The sequence below is a fragment of the Talpa occidentalis genome, unplaced genomic scaffold (assembly GCF_014898055.3).
Source record: "Talpa occidentalis isolate TD23 unplaced genomic scaffold, MPIMG_talOcc4v2.1 talOcc4.15, whole genome shotgun sequence".
In the NCBI taxonomy this organism is placed as follows: Eukaryota; Metazoa; Chordata; class Mammalia; order Eulipotyphla; family Talpidae; genus Talpa; species Talpa occidentalis.
This window is the reverse complement of record NW_023601543.1, coordinates 69552575-69565358: the sequence shown is the minus strand read 5'-3', so window position 1 is coordinate 69565358 and position 12784 is coordinate 69552575. Positions and strand designations below refer to the sequence as shown.

At 35.1% G+C, this 12784-nt stretch overlaps 1 protein-coding gene across 1 annotated transcript in view; it reads right to left on the bottom strand.

Moving 5' to 3' along the window:
* DMD (dystrophin) overlaps nt 1-12784 on the bottom strand; it is a 1988221-nt gene that overhangs the window by 1226306 nt on the left and 749131 nt on the right. The window contains 4 exon segments of the mRNA XM_054695791.1: nt 2277-2432; nt 3699-3812; nt 7343-7555; nt 11078-11223. Of these exon segments, the coding sequence (XP_054551766.1) occupies nt 2277-2432; nt 3699-3812; nt 7343-7555; nt 11078-11223 (629 nt within the window).

Here is a 12784-nt window from a genome sequence, read left to right as displayed (position 1 = left end):
ACAAACTATTTTATGCTCTGAAACTAAATCAAGAAAAGAAGCCAGGAGTGAGTATTTCCAAAAGAAAAGGAAAGCAGGAAGTCATTGTGAAATGAGAACACACTGTCAGAGAGCTTACTTCAGAGCATTTATCAACACCAAATCAAGTACTTGTGTGATACTGGGTTAACTCATTTACTTTTCATCTTCTCTACTAAACTATAGACTCAGTGAGGATACTATGCATATTCCCTACTTATACTTGATATAAAATGTTTAATAATTATATATTTACAAAGATAAACATTGCAATAAGTAACAAAAATGCAATGGAACTTCTCTCAAATCATGCATTTACATGTCTACGATTAATTTATTTAATAAAGACATAAAAACTATGTAACATTAAAAAAATTCCTTTCCTCCTTTATCCTCTCTCTGCCTCCTCCTTCCCTCCCTTCCTTCTTTTTAATATGGCTCATTAATTTGTGGGTTATTTTATTAATGATCATTACTTTAGATAATAATTAGAATCTTGACAATTTTATTGGATATATAACTTGCAGAATTTAAAGTAATGTTAACCATATTATACTGATATAAGCAGGTCACAGGATTTCAATGCATCTTCATACATAGAAAGCATTTGGACGATTCTGTACCTAATTATTTGAGTTTTTCCAACCTCCGGCATCTAAAAGCAAGAAAAGGAGCTCGCTTTAACCCAAGAAAGTATATCACACTCTCCTCCTGTGTGTGGCCATTTCTATAATGCATAGCATTACACGTCATTTCCATTCTCTCTGGAATCTTGTATTGATTTCTGGCTTTTACTATACTTTCTTCCTGTGTCTTCAACACCTGGTCTCTTTTGGCAATGAAGTCAGAGCACTGGCAGTGTGGTATTCCAAAGAGCTTCAGAGAAATGCAAAATACTCTACAATGGGATGAGAGCATGGCTGGGATCTATGGAGAGCTTGTCATTCATTTCGCTGAGCAAATGAATACATCTTAAAAAAACGGGTTAAGATGTTTTCTCCTCCTGCACTAAAAAATCTTGGTAGGTTTTATAGCACACAGGTCTGTGGCAAGGACATTTCAAGAATAGAGATGCTTTAATAATTCTACTTCTCAAGCATGCAAAATCCTTGAGGTTTCAGTAATATTGTTGAATTTATACTTTTTTGTTTTACCCCTTGCTCTAAATATATCAGGGTTATAATTTCTATTCATCCATTGAAAACACTCAACAAATACCTTTAAAATTGGCCTTCCAGAAAAACATCAGTGGTATAATCTATTATTTAAGAAATAATTTTTTCCTGAACATCCCTTTGGGAACTGGCTTACTCCAGGAGGATGTGAACTAGCTGGCCCCGGGCTATCATATCTGAGAGTTAATAGAACTGTTGAACATTTGTCAGTGACGGTATTAGCTGGGTGACTTGCCTTGAATTTTACTTTTCTAAATTCTTTTCTTTTTCAAATTTAGTTTTGCCTTTTGGCATGATTTCTTTTCAACTTTGAAAGGTTACTCAGAAATAATAAAAGACTGAACAGCACTAATACACAGAAAATTAAACCTCTCATTAGCTTCACAAAAGGTACTACAGGTATATTCAAAAGTAATTGCTGCTTTAGGTCAAAATTTTCTCTTTTGAACAAGAAGTATTTGATTTACACTATTCATGAATATATTTGCTTTTCCCTAATATAATCTTGAAATTTAAAATAAATACCTATAAAATGCACTGCTGTATAAAAAAGAAACTCAAGTATGAATGTATATTTCCTGTTTTTTCCCCACTGAGCTATTCTTAACTATTTCCTAATCTTAATTCATTTATTCAAATAAATGTATTGAAGAAGTCAAACCTGTCAATCCTAACAATAAGTAGTGAATATTATTTATCATATTTGTGCACACAAATATATTATTCACTTTATTTCTATACCAAATTCACAAGCATAAATTATCTTTTGTTAATCCAATTATTACTGCAACATTATGCATTGGAGAAAATATTCAATAAAAAATAATGCCTAAGAATAGGACTTCAGTGTTCAATATGACAGTTCTATTCAGGAATGTCATTTTTTCAGACCCCAATAAGACAAATATATGCTGTTTAAAATATCTACTGTGAAAATATTTCATCTGCTAGACAAAGGTTTGTTTCAAGTCACCAGGCTTATAACATCAACATAGGGAGTAAACTTTATAAAGGACAAGGATGAGGAAATAAAGAAATCTTAATGAGATAGAGGCAAGCCACAGTGACAGCAGCGGTACCTACCTGCCGGCACATGTGCTCCCACTGAATGTTGAGCTCTTTGAGTTCTGTCTCAAGTCTAGCTGCAAACTCCGGTTCGGCTTCATTCTTTATCTTCTGCCCACCTTCATTGACACTGGTCAGGCTGGGCTGAATGGTCTGTATATCACTGACTAATAGCTAAGGAAATAGTTCAACTTAAGTCAGCTAAAAGTATCACCACAGTATATTAGTAATGCTACACAGGGCCTCCCTGGTGGAGCACAGGTTAAAGTCTCAGCACTATCAAGGTATTGCCTGCCACTGTGACATGAGCTTGATCTCTGGCCAGGGAGCTAAGCCACATGGCGCAGAAGGCCTCTCCTATCTTGCCCGCTGCTCCCCTCCAGCTGTATATTTCAGTAGATTCCTCTGTTCTGCTCCCCACTCTGTCTCTGGTGAATACTCTCACCCCACCTCCCTGCACCTCTGACCTACACCCCAGTTCCTGTATGCATAAAATAAATGAATACATCTTAAAAAAACTAAATTTAAAAAATGTAGAATTACCACATGGATAGGGAATATATTATTAGGAGCCATGGTATTACACATGAGTTCTGTCCCTTAAATTCTGAAATAAATACATACATATAATTCAATCTTGCAAAAAATGATCATGTGCAGTGGTTTTAATATCAACAATGAGGTCAGGAATTAGTTTTCCTCTTAAATTAGAAACAAAAAGAAACATTTATTATTTGTTGTTTGGAAAACGTGTGAAAATTATGGGCTTCATATATTAATATTTCTGAAAAGATTTTGGTTCTTAAATGCTGGGTATTACAGCAAATTTTTATAGCATGATGGGCGTGAAGGCTATTTGTAAAGTAGATTTGCTTTTCCATAGCTTATATGTACAGAGAAAATCTTTATGGAATTAGATTATTTTGTTTCCACTGCATGACAATCATATAATGAATATAATTTCAAAAGTCCATCTTGGGTAATACTATAGCACTGCACAATGTTACATGGAAACAGCAACATAGTATGGCTAATAATCTATAAGATTTAAAAATAGCTAAAAGGATTCTTTAGCTTGAAATTACATTAAAATAATATTGTGAAGTGAGGGTTTACTAAAAGACAGTATTTCATCCATTTCTCATTTACATAAGCCAGTTTCACACCTGCAGTGGACTGTCATTTTGAACCAGGTAATTCATGGTTGTAAGAGACTGTTCTGTGTACTGGACGATGTTTGGGAGCACCCCTGACCTCTACCCACCAGATGCCAGTAGCATCTACCCTGACCCAAGTTCTGAAAAACAAAAGTGTCTCCAAACACTGCTAAATGCCCCCCACCCCCGGGGAGATTACCCCAGGTTGAGAACCACTGATAAAATCAAATAACATTCTTCGCATAAAAGTCTTTCTATGATAAGTATCACACAAAAATCTTACCCTGCACTGTTTCAGTTGTTTTTTAAGGATTTCTGAATCTCCAACAGCAGGCCATTCCTCCTTCAGGAAAACATCCACTTCAGCCATCCATTTCTTCAGGGTTTGTATATGATTCTGGAATCAGAGACCCATTTTTTATTTTATTTTATATATATTTTTAAAGATTTATTTATTTATACAAGCACTAGGTACAGTCAGAAGCACGGGAGGGTGAGAGAATCCACCAGAGCCAGAGCAGGTCGCAGAACAGGCAGAAGGACCGAAGCACACTGCTAAGGGGAGCAGCAGGCACGGCAGGAGAGGTCTGCGTGCCATGTGGGACCCTCGCCAGCGGCCGGGATGAGCCGGCTCTGCAGAGGCTGCGGGCAGCTTTGCAACCCAGTGCTCAACCGCTGCGTCACCGGGGAAGCCCTTTATTTTCTATATTTTTTATATCATTTTTCATTTTTGCACAATGTATGCATTTTCATCTTGGTTATATTCCCCATACAATTCCCACCCCCCTGATCCTTCCTTATTTTGACCCTGATCCCTCCTCCCCTCCACCAAGTGTGTCTCTGGTTTATAGTTGCTTGTTGATTTTGATTTTTACTTCATTATAATGAGTCTTTTTCCTGGTCCCTTATTTAGGTTTTCTAAATTCCTACTATGAGTGAGACCATCCGGTATTTTTCTTTTTCTTTCCAACTTGTTTCTCTGAGCATGATCCCTTCCAGCTCCATCCATGTTGCTGCAAATTGCCTGAGTTTTTTTTAAGGCATTATTGGGGTGCTGGTTTCTCTTAATACAATACCCCGTGGTAATATATCTGAATGCAAGCCCAGGGAAAATTCCCATGTTTGAAGTGTGTCTCTAAGCAGCTCTTCAGGAAAAGAATATTTTTACTAAGACTGCATTTTTATGGTCTACTATATGAGCACTGGCGTATGAAGTCTGCTATTGTTAAAAATAAAATATCACTACCAAATGTGGTTTTATGATGCTACTCTTGAGAACATTAAATCATATTCCCCTCTAGAGAAATTTTAAGTTACAAAACAACTCATGATAATACTAACAATGTGCCCTTACAGAACATAGAACAAACTATGAACAATAAAGTCAATGTAACAGTGTCTTTATAGCTCCCTAAACCTGAACTTCCACAAATTGTTTTCCACAGTTGACAGTTTAAATAGTCTCTCCAGTTGAGAATGTACAGACCTGGATTTTGTCATCTTTAAAGAGAAAACTCTTGCTTTTAATTTCTTATTTGTCTGACCAAGTTGAAGTAATGATCAGGCAAAAAAAAAAAAAAATCAGCCTTTCTAAGGAGCCAATTTTTCAGACTAATTTTTCAGAGATTGCATTTTTCTCCTGATGCTTTTTTTGGGCTACTTTTCAAAAGTCTGTTACGCAAACTTCTTTATTTACATACAATTCAACTATGCTGGTAGATGTGCTATTTTCTCTTAATTTGTTATTGAAAAATAGGTGCTTCAAAGTTTCTGCTCCTATATGATTAATAGGAATGATGTAAAACCGCATTTGACTAAATATAAGCACTTCAACACTATCATCTTGCTGATGTCTCTTGAGTCTAGATTGCTCTTCTGCCACATGGCCCTTTTCCTCATTCAGATCTTGATTATGGCATTGGATCTTTTTATCTGCCTCAGTTTTACCCCCTTCTAATCCACTCTCCACATTACTGCTGGTATACTTCTTCTCTCTTTTCTCTTATCATAGTGATATTTTGAAAACATAAATACTATATCTTTCCATCTTTAAACACCAGTAATGGTGCCACATTCTATTATTATTTTTAATCCCATTGCCAATAGGTTATATTTCAAAGCATGCCATCTAGGATCATTCATGATTGACTCCCAGACCATTTATCCAATCATATATCATATTACTGTCCACACATATGCAATCTTAAACTACTTACTTGCAGTTAATTGAATATCCTGCCCAATTCTCCATGTTCAAATGCAGATAACATATGTTCCCAAAACACTGCATAACCCCTTTTTCAGTTTATGTTGGATTTCTTTTCTGCCTGTTGTAACATTTACCACACTGTTTCATTTACTTCCTGTGGTTGGCTATGACATCCCAAATGCTCATGCCCAAATCCCTAAAACATGCAAATATATTACCTTACATGGCAAAGAGGACTCTGTAGATGTGTGAAGGATGTGAGATGGGGAGATTAATTTGAGCTATCAGGCCAGATACAATGGAATCACAAGTGTCCTTATGAAAAAGGAAGGAGTGTAAGAAATTAAGTGAGATTGGAAACTGCTACACTGCTGGCTTTGGAGACAGAATTTGGAGATATGAGCCAAGGAATGCAAGCATAGATGGTCCCCAACATGCTATCACTCAATTTATGATTTTTCAACTGTACGATGATACAAAGTGATACGAATTTAGTAAGAACAATACTTTGAATTCTGATCTTTTCCTGGACTAGTGATAAATACCAGGACACTCTCTCAGGCTGCCAGGCATTGGCAGTGAGCCGCAGGTCCTATGCAGCCATGAGATGATGAGGGAAAACAACGGATGCTCTCCAAAGGCTGTTTTTTATTATTAATATGTTATTCAATAAATTACATGCGGCATTCAAAACTTTCTTGTAAAACAGACTTTGCGCTAGATAATTTTGTTCAACTGGAAGTTAATATAAGTGTTCTAAGGACATTTAAACTAATCCTAATTTATGGTCTTTGGCAGATAACATGTATTAAAGATAATTTCCAACTTACGACATTTTCATCTTACAATGGGCTTATTGGGACACACACTCCCATTATAAGTCAAGGAAGATCTGTACTTTCCAGAAGTTAAAAATGATGAGAAGACAGATTATCTCCTAAAGCCTCCATAACGGACACAGTCCTGCTCATAACTTGATTTTAGCCCACTGAGACTCATTTGGGTGGGACTTCTGAACTTTAGAACTGTAATAAATTTTCATTGATTTAAGTCATTAACCTGCAGTGTTTTTATTACAGCAGCAAATGGAAACTAATACTCTTTTCTTTCTCTTTCACTAGGATGTGGGCCCCTTGATGGTGATAACCATTTCATTTTAACCTCATTTACGATTAATACTGGCAAACATGTATTCAGGTTGGTGGAAGGTAATGAAATAAAATTAACACATATGATTGTAAGTGGAATATGCTCATGAAACAAATTATATATTACATGATAGTTAATTTTTATCTATTCATAAGCTAAATGATATTTATATTTTAAAGAACAACCAGATTAAAGAAAAGGTTGGTTTTGAAAAACTATTGAACTTAAAAATGCTTAAGTCCTATTGATATGGTAAAAATAAGTAATTCTAAAATATATCTAAGAAGCAGAAATTTTAATTAATGATTTTTATAGAAATAAGTAAACTCTGCTCTTTTGGAAAGACTGTTATCTTTTGGTGTTATCACTGACTTTGAAGGACTATGTAACTTAAATCTATTTGCCTTTAGAGTTTATAATGGCTTGCTTTTTACTAACATACATCTGAAGAGGTGTGATCCAGTAACTTTCAATCACACACAGTGCTGTAAAGCACTGCTATTGCAATAAAGAAAAAATCACAATGCATCACAAGTAAACAACAAATGAAAAAGTAAAATATCGAATACCTGAATTTTTCGGAGTTTTGTCATATGCTCCTCCAGCTTGTGGCAATGGTCAACTAGCTGGGAGGAGAGCTTCGTCCAACGGATCTCAATTTCTTCAAATTCAGATTGATACTTCCGGCTAATATCAGAGGGTGCTTTCTTTGACATCTCTTTCACAGTGGTGCTGAGATAGTTTAGGCCACTTTGTTGCTCTTGCAGAGAGCTTTGTAAAGCCTCAAAATTAAAAAGGAAAGTACGCTTATATTAATTGATGAAAAAATAAAGCTTCATTGTGCAATTTCATTGGTGAGCTTCAGTGAAATTAAATATACTTAAAATGACTGCTATGCTATCAGGGCAAAACTCTATACTGTCAAAATATTAGCAAGGATGGAAAACAATGGTATTTCATTAAAAATTAATTAAAAATAAAATTAAAAAATAGGTGATGCAGTATGAGTTGTAAAGTATCTACTGGTAATTTAAATTCTATGTTTTATTATCAGTAATTTACACATCACTCATTGATATTTTATTGAAAAATTTAAGCCTATTTTTATAAACAATGTTAAATATATCCAAAATTATATCTCAATGAACTATTTCAACACACGTAACTTTATTGCATCATGTCTGCATGTTAAGGCATTTATGATACAGGTAACAACTTAATTATACTGAGTCTTAAGCAAGACAACTTCTAATTTCTCTGGATAAAAATATAGCTAAATAATATTGATATACAGAATAACACAAGCCCAAATAAGTTACCAGATGGATGGTCTATGAATGCCAAGTATCTACAATTTAGTATTTTTGAGAAGATGTTGTTTTGTAGTAGTATACTAAAATTTAGAGGAGAGAATTTAAGAAGTTAATTTCACAGGTATAATATATAACTTATATAATCATGACAAGGTTCCCTGGCTTAAAGTTTTCACTGCTCAATATTTATCTAAATGTCACTTTCTGGTTATAAGGTTTCATGATAAAAATGAAAAAAAAAACACGTTATAGACAAGCATTTATGATTTTTATATAAATTCCAAGATTTTTTCCATGTGAAACTAGACAGTGAACATCCAGTCATATTATATACAAGATACAACACATAATTCCTTCTTTTACAGTGTGTCCTACAACATTCTCCAAATGTGTCAAACACATATTTTACAGCTGCATATCTTATGCTCATTTTAAGGTCCACTTTTATTTTCATTTATTAAATGATTTCCTCCCATTGATAATGTAGACACTATCCAATATGCACATAGCTACATTTTCAGCTTGGCATTTTACAGTGAGGTTTTTCCCACGTCATTGTCTTTTTCAAAAATATAAATTTCAATGGCTCCTCTAGTTCATTTAACCATTGACTACTATAATCTATGTTTATGATGAATTTATCTACAGCTATGCATAATTTTAGTTCATTCTGATTATTTACCTAAGATAGAGACTTCACAGAAATATTGCTCAGATGTACAATTAAAAAAAAATTACAAAAGTATAGAAAAGTTCTCCTCATCAAAATTTACATTCAATTTATTTTCCAAATCAGAGAGATAATGTAGCTCATTGCAGCCATAATGGCACTTAGAGCTTTTAGGTTTTTGGTTTTGTTCTTGGCAATTTAGCGTGTGAGAAACAGTATCTCATCTTGTAAATTTGCACTTCATCCTTTACAATTCAAGTTACAAGTTTAATGGTTGTTTATGTCTCTTTTTGGCAACTTCCTATTAATGGCGTTCTCCTTAGTCAAACAAATAATGTTCTTTGGTCTCATTTTTCTTTTAAATTGCTCTGGTATTTTTATGATGTTTTTGATTGCTTCCAATGATTTCTGTGTTTCCCAACTGCATGATTTAAAAATTTGTTATTAAAAAGTTCTCTAAAGTTAGACCTCTCTGGTGGTGCAGCAGGTTGGGTGCCGCACTGTGATGCTGTCCGCAGCCTCTGCAGCACGGGTTCGATTCCAGGCCAGCCAGGGAGATTCCCACATGGCCCGGCAGACCTCTCCTGTCATGCCCGCAGTTCCCCTCAGCAGTGCTTTAGGTCTGTCTGCCTGTTTTGCTCCCTACTCTGTCTCTGGTGAATCCTCTCACCCTCCCATGTCCCTGGCCTGTACCCCAGCTATTGTATAAATAAAAAAATAAATCTTTAAAAAAAGTTCTCTAAAGTTTATGCTTATAATATAATGTTATTTTCTTTTAACTTTTTAATCTCTGTGGTATTTTATTTTGGTGTAACATTTTTTGCTGCATGGGTTTAAATTCCTTTTTTCTCAGTTGGTACATATATTTTTCTCAATAACATTTATCATTTTTCCCTCCTCCACTGTATTTTTCAGTGAAAATATACTCTCACTTCATCCAGATACCATTTTGGTGCACTGAATCCAACCTCCTAACAGCTGTCTCTTTTTATTGTATTTTTTAAAGTTGATATTTCTATAAAGACATATATTGAAAGTAAATTTTGGAATTATTCTAAGTATTAAAAACAACAGCTAAATAATCAAATGAAATCTTTCCTGTTTCCTGCTAAAAGAGTCACAGGTCTGGTGCAGTAAATACTGCAAAGTAAATGTAAACAACAAGTTTTGCCTCACTAAGTTCTATCTAGATGAGTTTACCTAAAGTTTACCCAAAGTTACATTTTAAAAAGGCCAGAGAGCCTCCAGGTTGACTGATCTCCAAGGGCATCCTTGACTACCTGTCTTTGTCACAAACTTTTGTGCTTACTGACCAATGTTATCAATGTAAGATGGTTATGTATAAAAGAAGCCCTTTGTCCCTAGACAAACGTGCTCAGACCTTACGGGGCTACCCAGGTCTGGGACCTCATGCATGAGTAATAAAGCTTTCCTGACATCACCAAAACAAACAAACAAACAAACAAACAACAACAACAACAACAACAAAAAAAAACAGCTAAAAAGGAAAAATGATTAAATAATTACCACTTGGCATTATAGTAAATATTCAATCTAAATAGGACATTTTAGATAAAACATTTCTTTGAAGAAATAATTCTGAAATGACTTTGTAAAAGCAATGTTTTATTCTCAAAAAGGAAACTTTATATAATGGTGGTAAAATTTCAACTTTTTTCTTTGTTTCTCTCAAAAAGTGAATCTATATCATCTCAGATGCTAAATAGGATAAATGAATGTTTTCATGTCTTGAAAATAAAATGTGAGTAGATATACACACACAGGATTTTCAAAATTGGTAAGCAAAGTAATCCAAGCCCTTCCTTTCATTTTTCATATTATTATTTCATTTCTCATGTTCTCGACATGAAGCTGCTAAAAATGTAACTATTAGAATTCAACATATTTCAACATTACATAAGACCTAGTGTTTAAATTAAAACTAATTCCATTAACTATAATGATTTTACATCTTCCTGTTTAGAAATGTGAGAGGAGTTATAAATCAGCAAGCAAACGGAAGAAATACTATCACTTTCATTTTAATTAAAATCAATGGGTCTGAAAACACATACTAATGAAAAAATACAGTTCATAAGTAGACATATATATCATTGTCTTCAAGGAAGACGTCTTATGGATAGAAGGCACAAGCACACGTGATATTATATTTTTAGTCTCATCATCATTTAGTCAGCTGGTCAATGATCATGCTTGCTCTGATTATTTTAATTCTAATATTATTTTAAGGTTATAACAATGTAATTACTTGACAGATGAGACCTGCATTATATTGTTGAGAATTTTCAATATCCACAGACCTGTAATTCCACGAGTCTCTGCTCCATAATTTCATATTCGGTGACAGCAACCTGAGGTATAGAGAGTTTGGTTTCTGACTGCTGGATCCACGTCAGGATGGTACTCATGGTCTCCTGATAGCGCGTGGGTGGCAAAGTATCAAAGACTATGTACAAATGGGGTGGAAAAGAAGAATCACTTAGCCATTTAAAATTGTGTCAGTCTGTTTTGCTACAGCTTCAGCAAACTCAATCATCCTACTAACTACCCATTTTAACAAAATGTAAAAACCTGAAAATATATGAAGTTTGAAGACAAATTCCCACTATATGCCCGGTATTTTCATATAAACTATGCATAGTACACTGAATCCTCATATCAGCCCTGCAACGTTTGCACGGTTCAATTCTTGTGTCAAATGCCTTTGTTAACGTGAGGAAATTGAGAAAGAGAGAGGCTGAGTAACCTGCCGTGGGTAACACAGAAGATACTGGAGAAACTGAGCAGATTACCAAGTATACCTGATTCTGTGTGATTATTTGCCTTTGAGGAAACAATATCCTCATCCAAAGCCTTGACATTTTACATTGCATCGTGTCACCTCTAATTTTACAAAAAAAAAAATGTCTGCTTAATGTGTTAGAAATGATGATAATAATCACAGACATTTCATTCTTAATTCTTAACAATGAACTTGTGAGCTAGCCATTTTTATTTTCATGTACGATTGAGAAAACTAAGGTTATATTTTGATAAAGGCCAACTAATCTGCTCACAGTCAAGCATCAAATTAATGTCAGAGACAGAATTCTTCTTTTTTAGTGTGTAAGAGCTTTAATAGAATTTTGTGCATAGAGAAAGAAGAGGAGAAAGGAAATGGTTTCCCAATGAAACACCCGAAGTCACCCATCCCCTCGTGGGTAAATGCTCAGCCAAAGGGTTGGCCCAAAGCAGCGCTGCTGAGGCCCAAAAGCCTGCCACAGGTCTAAGGCACCATCTAGCAGGGAGCCATAGGAAAGGGGCAGAGGAGTCAGGCAAGTCTGAGACGAAAAGAGCAAAATCAAGATACAAATCCAGGTAAGCCATGGTCAGTTTCCCCACATCTCTCACCCACATCACTTCCAAGTAAGAGACAGGGTTTTAAACCAGGCTCATTTGGTTTCAAAGTCAAAACCACTACCAAACTTTAATGCACATATGCATATATAACATATGAACATACACTATATGTGGCATAAGCAGCTAGACTGACCATGTTCAAGGAGATTAATGCCAAGATAAAGAAATTTTGTAGAGAACTGGAAACCATGAAAATGGCACAAGAGATTCTAAGGGGAATCAAAAAATTCTAGAACTGAAACAATAAGTAAATGTAAAGTAAAAACTCAGTGACTGGGTGTTTTTTTTTTTTAAAGATTTATTTATGCATACAAGAGCTGGGGTGCAGGCCAGAGATGTGGGGGCTGAGAGGATTCACCAGAGACAGCATGGAGAACAGAACAGGTAGAATGACTGAAATTCACTGCTGAGGGGAGCAGCGGGCGAGATAGGAGAGGTCTGCTGCGCCATGTGGGTTGCTCTCTGGCCAGCTGGGATCAAACTCATGCTGCAGAGGCTGCAGATTGCTTCATCGTGTGGTACTTAACCCCTTGTACCACCAGGGAGGCCCATCAGTGACTGGGGTTTAAAGTAGAGTAGACAAAGCAAAACAGAGACTTAGTAAACTT